Below are 18,811 nucleotides of genomic sequence, written 5' to 3'. Positions count from 1 at the left end.
GTCTTTTATTCAGGTAACGAGCTGAGATTAGGAGCACACTCTTAAAAGGAGTGCTCCTAATCTCAGTTTGTTACCTGTATAAAAGACACCTGTCCACAGAAGCAATCAATCAATCAGATTCCAAACTCTCCACCATGGCCAAGACCAAAGAGCTCTCCAAGGATGTCAGGGACACGATTGTAGACCTACACAAGGCTGGAATGGGCTACAAGACCATCGCCAAGCAGCTTGGTGAGAAGGTGACAACAGTTGGTGCGATTATTCGCAAATGGAAGAAACACAAAATAACTGTCAATCTCCCTCAGCCTGGGGCTCCATGCAAGATCTCACCTCGTGGAGTTGCAATGATCATGAGAACGGTGAGGAATCAGCCCAGAACTACACGGGAGGATCTTGTCAATGATCTCAAGGCAGCTGGGACCATAGTCACCAAGAAAACAATTGGTAACACACTACGCCGTGAAGGACTGAAATCCTGCAGCGCCCGCAAGGTCCCCCTGCTCAAGAAAGCACATATAAAGGGCCGTCTGAAGTTTGCCAATGAACATCTGAATGATTCAGAGGAGAACTGGGTGAAAGTGTTGTGGTCAGATGAGACCAAAATCGAGCTCTTTGGCATCAACTCAACTCGCCGTGTTTGGAGGAGGAGGATTGCTGCCTATTACCCCAAGAACACCATCCCCACTGTCAAACATGGAGGTGGAAACATTATGCTTTGGGGGTGTTTTTCTGCTAAGGGGACAGGACAACTTCACCGCATCAAAGGGACGATGGACGGGGCCATGTACCGTCAAATCTTGGGTGAGAACCTCCTTCCCTCAGCCAGGGCATTGAAAATGGGTCGTGGAAGTAATTCCAGCATGACAATGACCCAAAACACACGGCCATGGCAACAAAGGAGTGGCTCAAGAAGAGCACATTAAGGTCCTGGTGTGGCCTAGCCAGTCTCCAGACCTTAATCCCATAGAAAATCTGTGGAGGGAGCTGAAGGTTTGAGTTGCCAAACGTCAGCCTCGAAACCTTAATGACTTGGAGAAGATCTGCAAAGAGGAGTGGAACAAAATCCCTCCTGAGATGTGTGCAAACCTGGTGGCCAACTACAAGAAACGTCTGACCTCTGTGATTGCCAACAAGGGTTTTGCCACCAAGTACTAAGTAATGTTTTGCAGAGGGGTCAAATACTTATTTCCCTCATTAAAATGCAAATCAATTTATAACATTTTTGACATGCGTTTTTCTGGATTTTGTTGTTGTTATTCTGTCTCTCACTGTTCAAATAGACCTACTATTAAAATTATAGACTGATCATGTCTTTGTCAGTGGGCAAACATACAAAATCAGCAGGGGATCCCACGGGGGTCCAGAATGGAAAAAAATTAAAATAAGAGATAAGAGCGTCTGCTAAATGACGTAAATGTAAATGGGATCAAATACTTTTTTCCCTCACTGTATGATCCCTTATTGATGTCACCTGTTAAATCCACTTAAGTCAGTGTAGATTTGTATTTGTATGTATTAGAATTCAAAATGTTTAATATCACAATGTGTGCGTATGCATGTGTCTGTACCTTTTGTGTGTGTCTCTTCACAGTCCCCGTTGTTCCATAAGGTGTATTTTTACCTGTTTTTTAAAAATCAGATTCTACTGCTTGCATTAGTTACCTGATGTGGAATAGAGTTCCATGTAGTCATGTGATGAAGTCAATCTCTCTTCCACTTTGAGCCATGAGAGACTGACATGCATGTCATTAATGTTAGCTCTACATGTACTTTTAAGGGCCAGCCGTGCTGCCCTGTTCTGAGACAACTGCAATTTTTATAAGTCCTTCTTTGTGGCACCTGACCACACTACTGAACAGTAGTCTAGGTGCGACAAAACTAGGGCCTTTAGGACCTGCCTTGTTGACAGTGTTGTTAAGAAGGCAGAGCAGCGCTTTATTATGGACACTGTTGTATCAATATGTTTTGACCATGACAGTTTACAATCCAGGGTTACTCCAAACAGTTTAGTCACCTCAATGTGCTCAATTTCCACATTATTCATTACGAGATGTAGTTGAGGTTTAGGGTTTAGTGAATGATTTGTCCCAAATACAATGCTTTTAGTTTTGGAAATATTTAGGACTAACTTATTCCTTGCTACACATTCCGAAACTAACTGCAGCTCTTTGTTAAGTGTTTCAGTTATTTCAGTTGCTGTAGTAGCTGACGTGTATAGTGTTGAGTCATCCGCATACATAGATACACTGGCTTTACTCAAAGCCAGTGGCATGTCGTTAGTAAAGATGGAAGGGGAGGAGACAGGTTAAAGAAGGATTTTTAAGCCTTGAGACAATTTTAGACATGGATTGTGTATGTGTGCCATTCAGAGGGTCAATGGCCAAGACAAAAGTTTTACAGTAACTGCCTTTGAATGGGGTATGCTCGTAGGTGCCAGGCTCACCAGTTTGAGTGTATCAAGAACTGCAACGCTGCTGGGTTTTTCACGCTCTACAGTTTCCCGTGTGTATCAAGAATGGTCCACCACCCAAAGGACATCCTGCCAACTTCACACAACTGTGGGAAGCACGGGATTCAACATGAATTGAGGCTGTTCTGTGGGCAAAAGGGGGTACAACTCAATATTTGGAAGATGTTCCTAATGTTTTGTACATTCAGTGTATATTGTAAAGATAACAGGTTGTTCTTAACCAATCAAATAAAACTGAAATAAATTGAATGAATATCGCTGCTTGTTTTCAATGGAAGGATTTAAACCTTACCAGAAAGTCTACAACATAGGCTGTGTATGGGTTTTACTGTAATGCTATACCATCTCTATTGCGAATATGATCAGTGCCCTTCCCCCCACCCCAAACACACGCTTGTTATATTTTTGTAATGTTTTGAAGTAAAGAGATTTTCAGTCACATGGGCGACGATATGAAAACAAATCCAGATATAAAAACTTTGATGAAAAATAAAGACTTTCTCAGAAACAGGACATTTCCAGGAAGTTCAACAGGCCCTTCCTTTTCCTTTGGATTGTTTCATACCAGGTGGCTATCTAAGTGTTTCAGGGCTTTTCTCTAAGAGGAGCCACTGTGCTTTTAGCTGCCAGTGGTTTTATAGAAACTACCCAGTGGGCAAAACCTGGTTGAAAAGATGTCAGTATTACCTTTTCTGACCACCATACTACCAGTTGGTCATAATTGTGACCTCTATCTGACCAGCTGGTCATAATTCTGACTACTATATGATGTGCTATGTTATGTAGCCTGCTGGTCATAGTTAAGACCTCATCATAACCTGGTAATGGGGGTGCTGCAGCACCCTCAGCACCCCTACTTCACGCAGCTACAGTTGAAGTCAGAAGTTTACATACACCTTAGCCAAATACATTTAAACTCAGTTTTTCCACAATTCTTGACATTTAGTCCTAGTAAAAATTCCCTGTCTTAGGTCAGTTAGGATCACCACTTTATTTTAAGAATGTGAAATGTCAGAATAATAGTAGAGAGTGATTTATTTCAGCTTTTATTTCTTTCATCACATTCCCAGTGGGTCAGAAGTTTACATACACTCAATTAGTATTTGGTAGCATTGCCTTTTTAAATTGTTTAACGAGTCAAATGTTTCGGGAAGCCTTCCACAAGCTTCCCACAATAAGTTGGGTGAATTTTGGCCCATTCCTCCTGACAGAGCTGGTGTAACTGAGTCAGGTTTGTAGGCCTCCTTACTCGCACACGCTTTTTCAGTTCTGCCCACTAATGTTCTATAGGAATGAGGTCAGGGCTTTGTGATGGCCACTCCAATACCTTTACTTTGTTGTCCTTAAGCCATTTTGCCACAACTTTGGAAGTATGCTTGGGGTCATTGTCCATTTGGGAGACCCATTTGCGACCAAGCTTTAACTTCCTGACTGATGTCTTGAGATGTCGCTTCAATATATCCACATAATTTTCCTTCCTCATGATGCCATCTATTTTGTGAAGTGCACCAGTCCCTCCTGCAGCAAAGCACCCCCACAGCATGATGCTGCCACCCCCGTGCTTTACGGTTGGGATGGTGTTCTTCGGCTTGCAAGCCAACCCCTTTTTCCTCCAAACATAACGGTGGTCATTATGCTCTTGTTCTGGGATTGATTTGCACTTTTCGCACCAAAGTACGTTCATCTCTAGGAGATAGAACACGTCTCCTTCCTGAGCTGTATGACGGCTGCGTGGTCCCATGGTGTTTATACTTGCGTACTATTGTTTGTACAGATGAACATGGTACCTTCAGGCGTTTGGAAATTGCTCCCAAGGATGAACCAGACTTGTGGAGGTCTACATTTTATTTTCGGAGGTCTTGGCTGATTTCTTTTGATTTTCTCATGATGTCAAGCAAAGAGGCACAGAGTTTGAAGGTAGGCCTTGAAATACACCCACAGGTACACCTCCAATTGACTCCAATAATGTAAATTAGCCTATCAGATGCTTCTAAAGCCATGACATCATTTTCTGGAATTTTCCAAGCTGTTTAAAGGCACAGTCAACTTAGTGTTTGTAAACTACTGACCCACTGAAATAACCAACCACAGTTTGCCGGGTAATGTTTCCCAATATGCCTTGTTTAATCTGAAACATACACTTCTAGATTTCAAAGGTTGTCCATTGTTTATTTCACTGTGACCACATGAACAGCTTTCTTTCCAGTACACAGTATTTCAGTGACTGAGTGAAGTGGATTGATCATGTGTCATGCTCTCCTGCCTAGTCACGGGACTAGGACTGACAGGCTACAAGTGGTCTCTTCATCACCTTCAATGGGTCTGCAATGGAAGCTGTTACATGTTCACAATATAGGCCATGCATACAGTGCATTCGTAAAGTATTCCCACTTTTTCCACATTTTGTTACGTTACAGCCTTATTCTAAAATGGATTAAATAAAACATTTTCCTCATCAATCTACAAACAATACCCCATAACGACCAAGTGAAAACAGGTTTTTAGAAAGTTTTGCAAATGTATTAAAAATATAAATCTGAAATACCTTATTTACATAAGTATTCAGACCATTTGCTATGAGAATCGAAATTGAGCTCAGGTGCATCCTGTTTCCATTGATCATCCTTGAGATGTTTCTACAACTTGATTGGGGTCCACCTGTGGTCAATTAAATTGATTGGACATGATTTGGAAAGGCACACAGCTGTCTATATAAGGTCTCACAGTTGACAGTGCATGTCAGAGCAAAAATCAAGCCATGAGCTCGAAGGAATTGTCCGTAGAGCTCTGAGACAAGATTGTGTCGAGGCACAGCTCTGGGGAAGGGTACCAAACATGTCTGCAGCATTGAAGGTCCTCAAGAACACAGTGGCCTCCATCATTCTTAAATGGAAGAAGTTTGGATCACCAAGACTCTTCCTGGAGCTGGCCGCCCGGCCAAACTGAGCAATCGCGGGAGAATGGCCTTGGTCAGGGAGGTGACCAAGAACCCGATGGTCACTCTGACAGAGCTCCAGAGTTCCTTTGTGGAGATGGGAGAACCTTCCAGAAGGACAACCATCTCTGCAGCACTCCACCAATCAGGCCTTTATGGTAGAGTGGCCAGACAGAAGCCACTCCTCAGTAAAAGGCACATGACAGCCCGCTTGGAGTTTGCCAAAAGGCACCTAAAGGACTCTTAGACCATGAGCAACAAGATTATCTGGTCTAATGAAACCAAGATTGAACTCTTTGGCCTGAATACCAAGCGTCACGTCTGGAGGAAACCTGGCACCATCCCTACGGTGAAGCATGGTGGTGGCAGCATCATGCTGTGGGTATGTTTTTTTAGCGGCAGGGACTGGGAGACTAGTCTGGTTTGAGGGAAAGATGAACGGAGCAAAGTACAGAGAGATCCTTGATTTAAAACCTACTCCAGAGCGCTCAGGACCTCAGACTGGGGCGAAGGTTCACCATCCACCAGGACATCGACCCAAAGCACACAGCCAAGACATCGCAGGAGTGGCTTCGGGACAAGTCTCTGAATGTCGTTGAGTGGCCCAGCCAGAGCTCAGACTTGAACCCGATCGAACATCTCTGGAGAGACCTGAAAAAAAGCTGTGCAGTGACGCTCCCCATCCAACCTGACAGAGCTTGAGAGGATCTGTAGAGAAGAATGGGAGAAACTCCCCTAATACAGGTGTGCCAAGCTTGTAGCGTCATACCCAAGAAGACTCGAGGCTGTAATCGCTGCCAAAGTTGCTTCAACAAAGTACTGAGTAAAGAGTCTGAATACTTATGTAAATGTGATATTTCTGTTTTTTAAAATATATATTTGCAAAAATGTCTAAAAACCTGTTTTTGCTTGGTCATTATGGGGTATTGTGTGTAGATTGATGAGGGGGGAAAACAATGGATTCAATTTTAGAATAAGGCTGTAACGTAACAAAATGTGGAAAAAGTCAAGGGGTCTGAATACTTTCCTAATGCACTGTATGTGGGAGAATACTACAGTCTGTAAATCAGACTGCTCTTATCACATGGATGTCTATGTCCTCAGATGCATTGGTGTGGTCCTAGAAATAAATTATATTGATATTGCTAGGGGTATACTTAATGCTACATTTAGGTGGTAACCCACAGAGATAGCCTACACATATTTATGTTAATGGCGACTTACTTTTGCAAAATATATGTTGTATACATGACAGACAGACAATCAGGCAACCAGACAGATAAAATACATCCATATAGTTTATGTATGGAACATGTCTATGTTAGTTAACATATCATGTCTGTGAATTTGAGGGATTCCAAATATATTGCTCCTCAGCTAAAATATAATTTATTCACGTTTTAAAGGAAACCATTTTGAGTTCCATTTAAACCAGCAGAGGGGGTTGTGATTCACAACCAAACCAGACAAAGGGAGAGAGGGAAAGAAAGAAGAGAGAGAGAGACAGAGTCCGAGACTAGAGGCCACTCAAGGAGTGGAGGAATTCATCCATTACGTACTTGGTATTTTAAGGGGGTGTTTTAAATATCTATTTCCCCCCTGTTGCTATCCACCCTATTACAAGTGATAGATCCACAGGCTCTGGTTCTGGACACTGGGCAGACCAGACACAACATCCACAGCATAACAAAGGAGGACTAAGGACATTTACAGTCTAGCTCAATGTCTCTGTTATGGATAGTGATACTACCAGTAACAGGTAAGCTGTGATTATATTTCTATCATGCCAACAGATTAATACTTTACAATCAATGTGACTTGTCTTCAGTCTATATACTGTAGGGAGCCTACTGTGTTTCATGCATTTTAATAGATTATGGGTAGGCTTGCGATTTGAACTAATCAGAAATTGTCAGTATTGTACTTAATGATATGTACATATTTAAATGCAGCCATATTAGGCTAAATATTATAATTTACTAATAGGCCTACATTATAACCAATAATAGAGACAGAATAAAAAACTGTCATGACCTCAACATTCCCTAGACAACTTTATAATGGTGAAATACTTACCGTTATGTGTTATTGATTATGAATGTGAATTCTAATTCATTCTTATTTTTTTATTTCAGCCTTTGCATTTCACGTGGAGCTAAAACCAAAGAGTGCTTTTTTCAGAGTTGGTGATAGGCAGCAACTGCGATGCTCCGTGAAGGATTGTAACGAAAAGGTTACTATCTCCTGGGCTTTGCTGGGGGATAAGCCCATGTTTGCTAAAATACACACCTCAGGGTCAGAATCCGTGGCGGACTTTGACCCTGTGATGACAGTACATGATGACACACTTCTCTGCAAAGTCAGTTGCGGAGCATTGACGAAACAACAGCGTGCGGTTGTCAAAGTGTACTGTAAGTCCATTAAACTTGATTCAGTAAGCCATCATAAACCATTGTAATAAGCCAATATAAAATTCATATGAATGCTTATAAGGTTGTCAATGATTATTATCAATATTATGAATGCTTATGAATTGTAATGCTTTTCATACATATAAATGCTTATAAATGCTTATAAATGAAATATGAATGAAATTAATAAATGGTTTATTAATACTTTAATAATCAAGCAACGCATTATAAAGTATGTATACAAAAAAAATGTATGCACGCATGACTGTAAGTCGCTTTGGATAAAAGCGTCTGCTAAATGGCATATTATTATTATTATTATTATTATTATTATAAAGTTAGCAGTATGTAACTTAATTCATTTTGTTGTGTTACAGCCTGAATTTAAAACTGATTAAATTGAGAAATGTTGTGTCACTGGCCTACACACAATACCCCATAAAAACAGTTACAGAGTTTAATGGCTGTGATAGGAGAAAACTGAGGATGCATCAACATTGTAGTTACTCCACAATACATACCTAAATGACGGAAGGAGAAGGAAACCTGTACAGACTAAAAATATTCCAAAACTGCAAAAACTGTGGCAAAGAAATGTACTTTATTTATTGAATACAAAGCATTACGTTTGGGGCAAATCCAACACAACACTGAGTACCACTCTTAATATTTTCACTCCTTCTTACGAAGGAGTGGCTTCGTAAGAAGCATTTCAAGGTCCTGAAGTGGCCTAGCCAGTCTCCAGATCTCAACCCCATAGAAAATCTTTGGAGGGAGTTGAAAGTCCGTGTTGCCCAGCGACAGCCCCAAAACATCACTGCTCTAGAGGAGATCTGCATGGAGGAATGGGCCAAAATACCAGCAACAGTGTGTGAAAACCTTGTGAAGACTTACAGAAAACGTTTGACCTGTGTCATTGCCAACAAAGGGTATATAACAAAGTATTGAGAAACTTTTGTTATTGACCAAATACTTATTTTCCACCATAATTTGCACATAAATTCATTAAAAATCCTACAATGTGATTTTCTGGAGAAAAAAAATCTCATTTTGTCTGTCATAGTTGACGTGTACCTATGATGAAAATTACAGGCCTCTCTCATCTTTTTAAGTGGGAGAACTTGCACAATTGGTGGCTGACTAAATACTTTTTTTCCCCACTGTATACACTGGAGTTGCTTACAAAGACGACATTGAATGTTCCTGAGTGTCCTAGTTACAGTTTTGAGACTTGAAAATGGAGACTTGAAAATAGCAATGATCAACAACCAATTTGACAGAGCTTGAAGAATTTTTATAATGCACACATATTGTACAATTCAGGTGTGCAAAGCTCTTAGAGACTTAAAAAAAGACTCAAAGCTGATGTAATCACTGCCAACAATGATTGACTCAGGGGTGTGAATACTTAAGTAAATTAGATATTTCTGTATTTCATTTTCAATAAATGTACAACATTTTCTAGAAACATGTTTTCACTTCGTGATTATAGGGTATTGTGTGTAGATGGGTGAGAAATTTGGATTTCGGGCTGTAACACAACAAAATGTAGAATAAGTCAAGGGGTATGAATACTTTCTGAAGGCACGGTACATGTACATGTTGAAGTAGGTCTATGAATTTCAATTTCAAACATGTGTAGCTGCCCTAAGATTGTCATTTGATATTCCAGCATTTCCAGAGGCTCCTGTCATATCAGGCTACGACCATCTTCTCTTGGGCCAGACCAACACTCTGACATGTGAGGTGACAGACGCTTATCCCGCGGAGTACCTGCGGCTTGAGTGGCTGCGAGGAGACAGGATGCTCCAGACAAACGCAGAGTCGGTTGTATCTACCTACAGGTTCACGCCCACCTCAGAGGACAAAGAGGCAAGCATCACATGCAGAGCCTCTCACGATCAGGATGGTGTGCCTGATGATGAAAAGACCAAGGAAACCACTGTCTCTCTCACAGTGCTTTGTAAGTTACTAAAGTATAAATGTTAGACAAAGGGTCATCTCTGTTAACCCAGAAGTAAAATCTTGCGTAATGCGCAATTAATTTCTGTGTTCATATGTGTTAGAGTTCAGGCAAAACGAAGTCTCCACCCTCACAAAAGGAAATCCCCCCCCCCCTCCCAGCACCACCTTCGCCAAATCCTATGTCCAAATAACCAGTGACAAAACACAGAAACTGGAGCTAATGCTGCTTATTATCTCACACATCCCATTAAGTCCTGGCAGATTCTTCGGCCTGCATGCAATAGGAGATTAGGCAAAGGGAAGTTGCTGCTGTGTCCAATACTGTTGAGTTTACAGTGATGGGTAGACTAGTGATAGATCGATGCATGGTTGACATTATATGAATAATATAAATATGGTCCCTAAAAGCACTGATCTTTAAATTCAGTGTGGTTTAGGCAGTTATTCGGCAACGACTGAATTTGATCCATAGTTCACGACTGATAGCTTTCGAGAACCCAAGGAAGCCCAAGGTGGTGTACAGCAGGTCTCCATCTTGGGTTCTCAGTTGATGGTATGGAGGACAGCTGCTTCCAGTGAACTACAATACGGTTTGGAAACATTTGGAACTTAACTTTCATAACAGCAACAAAATAATCTTTAAAATACAAAAGATACACTTACTGTGCGCAGTTTAGCAATTAGTAATGTCTCAATGGAATGCAATGGAATTTGAGTCATGAATAAGGGTCAACAACCACATCAAAAATATATTCTTAATTTTTTCCAGATGCGCCACAGAATATGTCAATATCTGAGGCGACTGCTGTGAGAGTTGGCTCCAGTCTCACATTGTCGTGCCATGCTGAAGGGAACCCCAGACCAGATACACAGTGGAAGGCCTTTGGTCCAGATGGACAGGCTGTTATAGTGGGGCAGAGCGAAGAGCTTGTCCTTACAGAGATTACACTGGTGGATTCTGGTCAATATGAGTGTGTGGCAAGCAACACCGTTGGAAACATCACAGCCAGCGTGAATGTCATTGTTCAAGGTAGGATAACTTTGAATTTCTCCTTGGTCTTGTATTTTAATTCATTACTGTTTGGTGTCATTCTGTGATAGTTTAATAGTTAGGAGTAATCTTTATAGCTTTGTCTAAATCTCAATTAAGTAACGTCTAAACTAGCAAGCTAAAGTTTTGTCTTGTGTTCTCTATCCTGGATGATTTCCCTTCTGGCAGCTCCCCCAACCAACACCACCATCACAGTGAGCCCAGCCAGTGATGTGAAGGAAGGGGAGAGCGTGATGGTGTCCTGCCTGTCAGACGGAGCTCCGGTGGGACGTATGGTGCTGAGGAGACTCTCTGAGGACCAGGATGTAGAACTCCAGTCCAGCAACGGCTCTTCCACCTCCTTCACCCTCTCCTCTGCCCTGCTAGCAGACTCTGCTCTCTACCAGTGCGAGGCCTTCAATGAACACGGCAGTCAGAAAGTCAGCGCCTTGCTCTCCGTTGAAGGTGAGATTTAAAAAAATATTTGGGTAACATTACATTAGACTTAATGCTTTTGCGCAGTAGTTACTATAACTACTTTAGTAACCAGATTAGAATTATGTAATTGGAGCTTTGTTCATGAAACAATGGCAGGATACTAATAATGGAAACTGGCCAAATTATTTTTTCAAAATAGTTACTTGGTTACAGTTTATTACATGTAATTATACCCAAGTAACTGCATAATATATTTCAATGTAAAGTGTAACCTAAATACAGTATGTACTGTTCTGCAAAAAGGTCACCAGTATGTCTGGGTGGTTGTCCTTCAGTTGAACTATAAGAATGAACAGAATGTTACCTTAGTCATGTGTATGTAAAAGGCATGTCCTGTCGGAAAGGGGGAATTTGTCTTATTAAACGTATTGAAACCCCAAATTCTCTGTGGAGCAAACAGTGTTGCGTCACCAGGCCAGTAGGTTCCCCTCTGTGTACAAGAGCCATAGAACAGTGGCATAGCAGATAGCAGAAATAGTAAATGATCTGTTCACACGCGTACAGACGTTTGAGAGACTCTCCAATGTGGATTGCTGCTCTTTTTACTCTGAGGATATGCTTCACACCTCCAGTTAAGATGAGATAAGTACAGGAGCTATTCAGAGTAATAGTTAAGTTAACCCATACTGTGATTGAGTAGATGATAAGATCGTTGGGCCAGTAACTGAAAGGTCGCTTGATCGAATCCCTGAGCTGACTAGGTGAAAAATCTGCCGATGTGCCCTTGAGCAAGGTACTTGGCAAAATGTTCATTGTGTTACCCTTCAGATAATTTTTATGATGAAACTTTACTTTGTGATGTATCTTCACTCTTTTTAATATACTGTAATGTTTGCCTTGTTTTTTCTGTTGTGGATTAAGATGTAAAGATATTTGATTTTGCTAAGAATTTTTCTTGCAGGATAGTGGATTGGTTTTAATTTAATTCAATTAACTGAACTGAATTTAACCGTAATGGAACAGAATCAAATTGAACTGAATTGATCTCTATTCAACTGAACTGAGCATAGAAATGGCGACGTCATCTATCCTCTCTCCTGTGGTTGTATTCTCTCAGCGTATCCCCTGGAGGTGACGATTGATGTGGGGGTGACGGCTGAGATGGGATCCAACCTGGTGCTCTCCTGCCGGGCTTCGGGCTGTCCCCAGCCAGCCTTCCACTGGAGGAGCATGCTGGACATGCCCGTCGATAGCCGTGCACACACCCAGGACTCCCTCTCCCAGCTCCACCTGGGCCCACTTGGGCTGGCCAACGAGCAAGCCTACACCTGTGAGGCCAAGTGTGGCTCTGTCATCAAGGCCAAGCACACTGAGGTCAAGGTCTTCTGTGAGTATACTATACATCATCAGAAAGACGGCTTGGTTTAGTTCATTGTATTTGCTTTGAAACGTGCTATGCATCAGCCACCTTTTTACAGGAGTCCAATGCCAGATTGATATAATGAATTCAAGCTTATTTGGAAATGTCCAGTTGAAAACAAAGTTAGTTGGGGTTGTGTGTTATTTGCCTTACACTTGTTCAGTGGTACCAGGGCCTGGCACATTCAATTCTACAGGTTTATGTTGATATAGTAACTGTTTGGCTCAGTTTTGGGTAATGCTTAGGGTCACTTCACTGACTTGGAAAGAGTACAGTGACCCTTTGTAGGAGGTTAGAAGAATACTCCTCTTATGAAACCAAACGTAAGACTTCAAGCTTGAATGATCACTCTGCTGCTCTCCTGCACAACATGGGCAGAGGTCCAGTTTGCTTTTGTGGGAATGCACTGGGATCAGTAGTCTGGTTCAATGTGGGAGAGAGATCACCAAGAAGTGATGAATGATGAAAGCACTCCAGGGTCACTGAAGTGAAGACATTTCATATTTCCTGTATGTGAAAGTGATTGTGTTGAAGGGGGTACGGGATGCTGCATTCTAGGTCTTTGACTCATGATTATATCCAGAGGGATGTTTCGCAAATTGTGTGGATTAATGCCTCCCTTACTGGAAGTCTTTTAAAAGTCTGGTATCTTATGGAAATGTGTCAGGTCCCGACATTCGGATCTGAAACACATTTACATTTTAGTCATTTAGCAGACGCTCTTATCCAGAGCGATCAGTTAGTGAGTGAATACATTTTCATACTGGCCCCCCGTGGGAAACGAACCCACAACCCTGGCATTGCAAGCACCTCATATTTTAACCTTCAAAGTGAAGGGTCTACTGTTTAACATGCCTGACTAACTCGCTCACATCTCTGTCTGGTCTCATGTTCTTTTAGTCACATATTGATATTTTCATCTACCCATTGCTCTCTCCTCCCCCAGCTTTCCCCTCGGACCCTATCATCGAGAACACTGGCCCCTTTCTGGAACACAGGGTAGCCACTTTTTATTGTTCGGTAGCCGACGTCTACCCAGCCAGTCACCTGCAGATCCAGTGGCTCGATGGGGAAATCGAGCTACACTCCGAGGTGGGTCAGTACTCCAGTGAGCTCCAGAATGTGACGTCAACGCTATCTTTCTCGGTTGGACCGGAGGACCAGGGCAGACAGATCACCTGCAGAGTCAGTCTTCAGATGGACGAAGTCCCTCAGAGTGGGAGAGAGAGACAGGCGGTGACTGGACTGGAGCTCCACTGTAAGGGGTTTTACAGATCATTGAAGTGTGAATAAAATCATTAACTTATTTTATGGCCATGGGGTGGATAAGGATTGTGACGGTCCTGGAGAGCCACAAGGTGGTACAGGATTTTGTTCCGCCCCAGCATTATAACTCACCGGATTCCACACATTGTGTTCTGAAGGGAGGACCATGTACAGTTAATTGCTTGAATCACTTTTGTTTATGCTGGGGTGTCCACCCCCGTGGTGCCTTCAACTTAGGGAATCCGTTATACCCAACTTCAGTACTTGAGGTGTGAATGGCAGTTGTGTAGTGAGGGTTTATGAAGCCTTATAACCTATGTCTGTGTTTATAAACCTAAACTAAGTCGGATGTTTGCTGTGCAGATGCCCCCAGGGGAACCACCATCAAAGTGAGCCCAGCCAGTGAGGTAAAGGAAGGGGAGAGCGTGTCGGTGTCCTGCCTGTCAGACGGAGCTCCGGTGGGACGTATGGTGCTGAGGAGACTCTCTGAGGACCAGGATGTAGAACTCCAGTCTAGCAGCGGCTCTTCCACCTCCTTCACCCTCTCCTCTGCCCTGCTAGCAGACTCTGCTCTCTACCAGTGTGAGGCCTTCAATGAGCACGGCAGCCAGAGAGCTAACACACACATTACAGTTAAAGGTGGGTGCCAGGCTTCAGGCAAGCACACACCACATTCTCTCTTTATTCTTCTCCCAGGCAACAACAGTAAACTTTCCCTAACCCTGGTTAGGTTTTTTTTTGCTTCTTCAATGAAGTTACTGGTTTTTCGCTTCTTGTTTACAGTCTTGTATTTGCTCTCGTTTGTTGGAGTGTGGCCTTTCCATTGTCATGTGGCAGCTGCAGTGGTGTAAAGTACTTAAGTAAAAATACTTTAAAGTATTACTTAAGTATTTTTGGGGGGGTATCTGTACTTTACTATTTATCTTTTTGCCAACTTTTACTTTTACTTCATTACATTTCTAAAGAAAATAATGTACTTTATACTTTGCTTTATCTTGGCCAGGTCGCAGTTGTAAATGAGAACTTGTTCTCAACTGGCTTACCTGGTTAAATAAAGGTGATTTTTTTATTTTTATTTTATTTAACTCCATACATTTTGATTGTCCAATTCACACACTTCTCAAGAGAACATCCCTGGTCATTCCTACTGCCTCTGATCTGATGGACTCACTAAACACAAATGCTTTGTTTGTAAATTATGTCTGAGTGTTGGAGTGTGCCCCTGGCTATCCGTAAAAAAAAAGAAGTAATAATAAAATTGTGCCGTCGGGTTTGCGTAATATAAGGAATTTGAAATTATTCATACATGTACTTTTACTTTTGATACTTAAGTATATTTAAAACCAAATACTTTTAGACTTTTACTCAAATAGTATTGTACTGGGTGACTTTCACTTTTACTTGAGTAATTTTCTATTAAGGTATCATACTCAAGTATGACAATTGAGTACTTTTTCCACCACTGGGCAGCTGTCAGTATCTAAGAACATGCTCTATAAGCCAGTCATTGGCTGAGCTGTTGTCACACTGTACCAAAATAGAATATCACACTTATACCACACTTAACATTGCACAGGAACTCAACAACATGAAATGACAAAAGTAATTCTAGATAATGAGTTCTATAGGATATGTCTCATTGATATTTCACACATTGTTGTCAGTAGTTCCACACATTTTGCTCAGTAATCAACAATATAACGGACGGTAATGGTACACATGAACAAAAGTATGTGGACACCTGCTCGTCGAACATCTCATTCCAAAATCATGGGCATTAATATGGAGTTGGACCCCCCTTTGCTGCTGTAACAGCGTCTATTCTTCTGGGAAGGCTTTCCACTAGATGTTGGAACATTGCTGCGGGGACTTGCTTCCATTCAGCCACAAGAGCATTAGTGAGGTCAGGCAGTGATGTTGGGCGATTAGGCCTGGCTCACAGTCAGCGTTCCAATTCATCCCAAAGGTGTTCGATAGGGTTGAGGTCAGGGCTCTGTGCAGGCCAGTCAAGTTCTTCCACACCGATCTCGACAAACCATTTCTGTGTGGACCTCGCTTTGTGCACGGGGGCAATGTAATGCTGAAACAGGAAAGAGCCTTCCCCAAACTGTTGCCACAAAGTTGGAACCACAGAATCGTCTAGAATGTCATTGTATGATGGAGTGTTAAGTTTTCCCTTCACTGGAACTAAGGGGCCTAGCCCGAACCATGAAAAACAGCCCCAGACCATTATTCCTCCTCCACCACACTTTACAGTTGGCACTATGCATTGGGGCAGGTAGCGTTCTCCTGGCATCCGCCAAACCCAGATTTGTCCGTCGGACTGCCAGATGGTGAAGCGGGATTCATCACGCCAGAGAACGCGTTTCCACTGCTCCAGAGTCCACAGCGGCGAGCTTTACACCACTCCAGCCGATGCTTGGCATTGCGCATGGTGATCTTAGGCTTGTGTGCAGCTGCTTGGCTCCATTTCATGAAGCTCCAGACGAACAGTTCTTGTGCTGACGTTGCTTCCAGAGGCAGTTTGGAACTCAGTAGGGAGTGTTGCAACCGAGGACAGACGATTTTTACGTGCTACGCGCTTCAGCACTCGGCAGTCCCGTTCTGTGAGCTTGTGTGACCTACCACTTCGCGGCTGAGCCGTTGTTGCTCCTAGACGTTTCCACTTCACAATAACAGCACTTACAGTTGACCGGGACAGCTCTAGCAGGGCAGAAATTTAACGAACTGACTTGTTGGAAAGGTGGCATCTTATGACGGTGCCACGTTGAAAGTCACTGAGCTCTTCAGTAAGGCCATTCTACTGCCAATGTTTGTCTATGGAGATTGCATGGCTGTGTGCTCGATTTTATGTACCTGTCAGCAACGGGTGTGGCTGAAATAGCTGAATCATTAATTTGAAGGGGTGTCCACATACTTTTGTATATATAGTGTATGTTGCATTGCAAACTGCCAATAGACCAAATGTCGTACGGTATTTCAAGGCAGTCTCAAATGTCTTCCCTCAGTATTGAAGTGTGTTCTATTTGCCTTGTGTCCAGCACCTCCTAGGAACACAACAGTCATGATATATCCATCCGCTGAGGTGCAGGAGGGCCAAAATGTCACCATCTGCTGTCGCTCTGTTAGTTTCCCCCCACCTGCTGTGGTTTTAAGGAAACTGGATAATGGCACAGAGCTCTACTCCCCGGATGGGAACTTCCTGCTGGTGAACCTTACTCCCAACGATACAGGCCTATACCAGGTGAATGTTACCAATGACCTGGGTTACGAGACCGAGATCTTCAGCATCAACGTCATAGGTGAGTGATGTGGTTCAGTGTTCGCTCTTTAGCTCGACATGCTAGAAGTTACAGGAAGAGAGCTCTTTATTTCCCTTCACCACAAATATAATTATTATATTTGTTATTATTATATATAATATAATTCACAATAAAACCAGTTACTTGAAACCACTTTGAACCCCATGTTTAACTGAGAAATTGGGAATGGAGAGAACGGAGATGCAACTAACAACAGTGTAGTTTGAGAACAGTGAAGCTTGCAAAAGTCAAGAAAATTCCATCCACCAATAACAAACACTGGTGTCATTTGAGAGGACTCGAAAGCTGTAAAAACATAAAATCAAAACATTTGGCCAATCTGCCTCATCTTCACTGTCTACCTGTTCTTCCCCTCTTCCCTTGGCCTCCAGAGAATCACTCCAGTACTTCACCGGACTGGAACCAGATAGTCATTCCTGCTGTCTGCGTGGGTATCATGGTGACCACCATGGGCCTAGTCCTGGACCACCTGAGGAGAGCCAGGAGGAAGGGCTTCTATGAGCTGGCCAAGTGTAAGCCCGGCTCTGCATAGACTAGAGGAGTCTAAAACCTGCAGGCCGTGAGCCAGATTATGGCCCCCACTTGTGCTACCAACATGACCATTTACTGTATGTGTATCACGTAGGTGAGTGTTTTGTGCAGCCGTGCAAAAATGTTTCCTCAGGCAAAATGACTCACCTGGCATACCAAGGGACAGACTCACCTAGAGTGGAGAGGGAACAGACGAGAGGTTTGCCCATTGTCCAGTGTCCAGGTCTCCGTTGAAGGACAAGGCCGTATGACCTTTTGGATGTTACTAGAAGAGGAAAAAAGAAGTACCTTTAAGGATGTGTTGTCTTCTGGATGTGTGTGTATGTGTGAACCATTGACTTGCATATCCGTTGAGCCTTAGGTTCCCATTTATATTAAACCTAAGCTATAAGTCAGTAAAAGGTGTAATAATTGAACTGTCTGCATCTCACTATCATTTGCTCCTTCATCACTTCTTTATCACTTCTTGGCAGCTTTTGTTAAACCCATTGATGTCTAAGTGTCAAAACTATTGGATGAATGCAATATGTTACATGTATTAAACAAAATCCTCCAATTTGTAATTGGCTGTGATAAAAAGTTGCACTGTTTAACATGTTAATACAATGCATTTGAAATGTACAAATTAAATGAAGTTGTTATATCAGTATGAAATGTGCGATAGGACAGTGGTTTCCCAACGAAAGGAAAAGTCAGTGTTGTGATAATTGTTTATAGGTCTTTCAAGATGGAATCTGCAGTAGGGGAAACAGCGCCACTGTCCACCCCACGGCCGTTGTTTTGTTTTTGTTTTGTTGACTAAGCAGAACTGAGGAGCGTCATAGTAACAAAAAAATGCAGTACATATGCTGCTGTTCTATCGCGGGTGCAATGATGTCCGAGGGAAAAAAACTGTGTTTGTTTGCATTAACTTATTTTGTTGTTGTAATATCGCAAACAGATGTGGCAGTTTCACCATTAAGGATTCCAGCTTTAATGTAGACACTTACTAGAAGTGTTTGCATGTGTGGAGAGGGTGCAAT

The 18,811-nt window shown here is 42.4% G+C and overlaps 1 protein-coding gene across 1 annotated transcript; it reads left to right on the top strand.

Annotated features, from left to right (window-relative positions):
- The first annotated feature begins 6,733 nt into the window (after window positions 1-6,733).
- LOC121576464 (vascular cell adhesion protein 1) lies at window positions 6,734-18,371 on the top strand. Its single transcript, XM_041889623.2, has 10 exons — window positions 6,734-7,164; window positions 7,541-7,816; window positions 9,489-9,779; window positions 10,551-10,811; window positions 11,001-11,276; window positions 12,367-12,636; window positions 13,616-13,927; window positions 14,299-14,574; window positions 16,977-17,237; window positions 17,630-18,371. The coding sequence occupies exons 1-10, from the start codon at window positions 7,128-7,130 to the stop codon at window positions 17,788-17,790; spliced, it is 2,421 nt and encodes an 806-aa protein (XP_041745557.1). The 5' UTR covers window positions 6,734-7,127; the 3' UTR covers window positions 17,791-18,371.
- Window positions 18,372-18,811: the final 440 nt, after the last annotated feature.

This window comes from Coregonus clupeaformis, chromosome 11 (genome assembly GCF_020615455.1).
Source record: "Coregonus clupeaformis isolate EN_2021a chromosome 11, ASM2061545v1, whole genome shotgun sequence".
Classification (NCBI taxonomy): Eukaryota; Metazoa; Chordata; class Actinopteri; order Salmoniformes; family Salmonidae; genus Coregonus; species Coregonus clupeaformis.
The sequence above is the reverse complement of the archived record's forward strand: the minus strand, read 5'-3'. Positions and strand labels throughout refer to the sequence as shown.

Excerpts from the sequence above, each read along its gene's own strand:
- LOC121576464 (XM_041889623.2), top strand. The coding sequence starts at position 7,128 with ATGTCTCTGTTATGGATAGTGATACTACCAGTAACAG. Across the intron at positions 7,165-7,540 it reads AGTGATACTACCAGTAACAG|CCTTTGCATTTCACGTGGAG; the intron begins GTAAGCTGTGAT and ends TTTTTATTTCAG. Across the intron at positions 7,817-9,488 it reads TGCGGTTGTCAAAGTGTACT|CATTTCCAGAGGCTCCTGTC; the intron begins GTAAGTCCATTA and ends TTGATATTCCAG.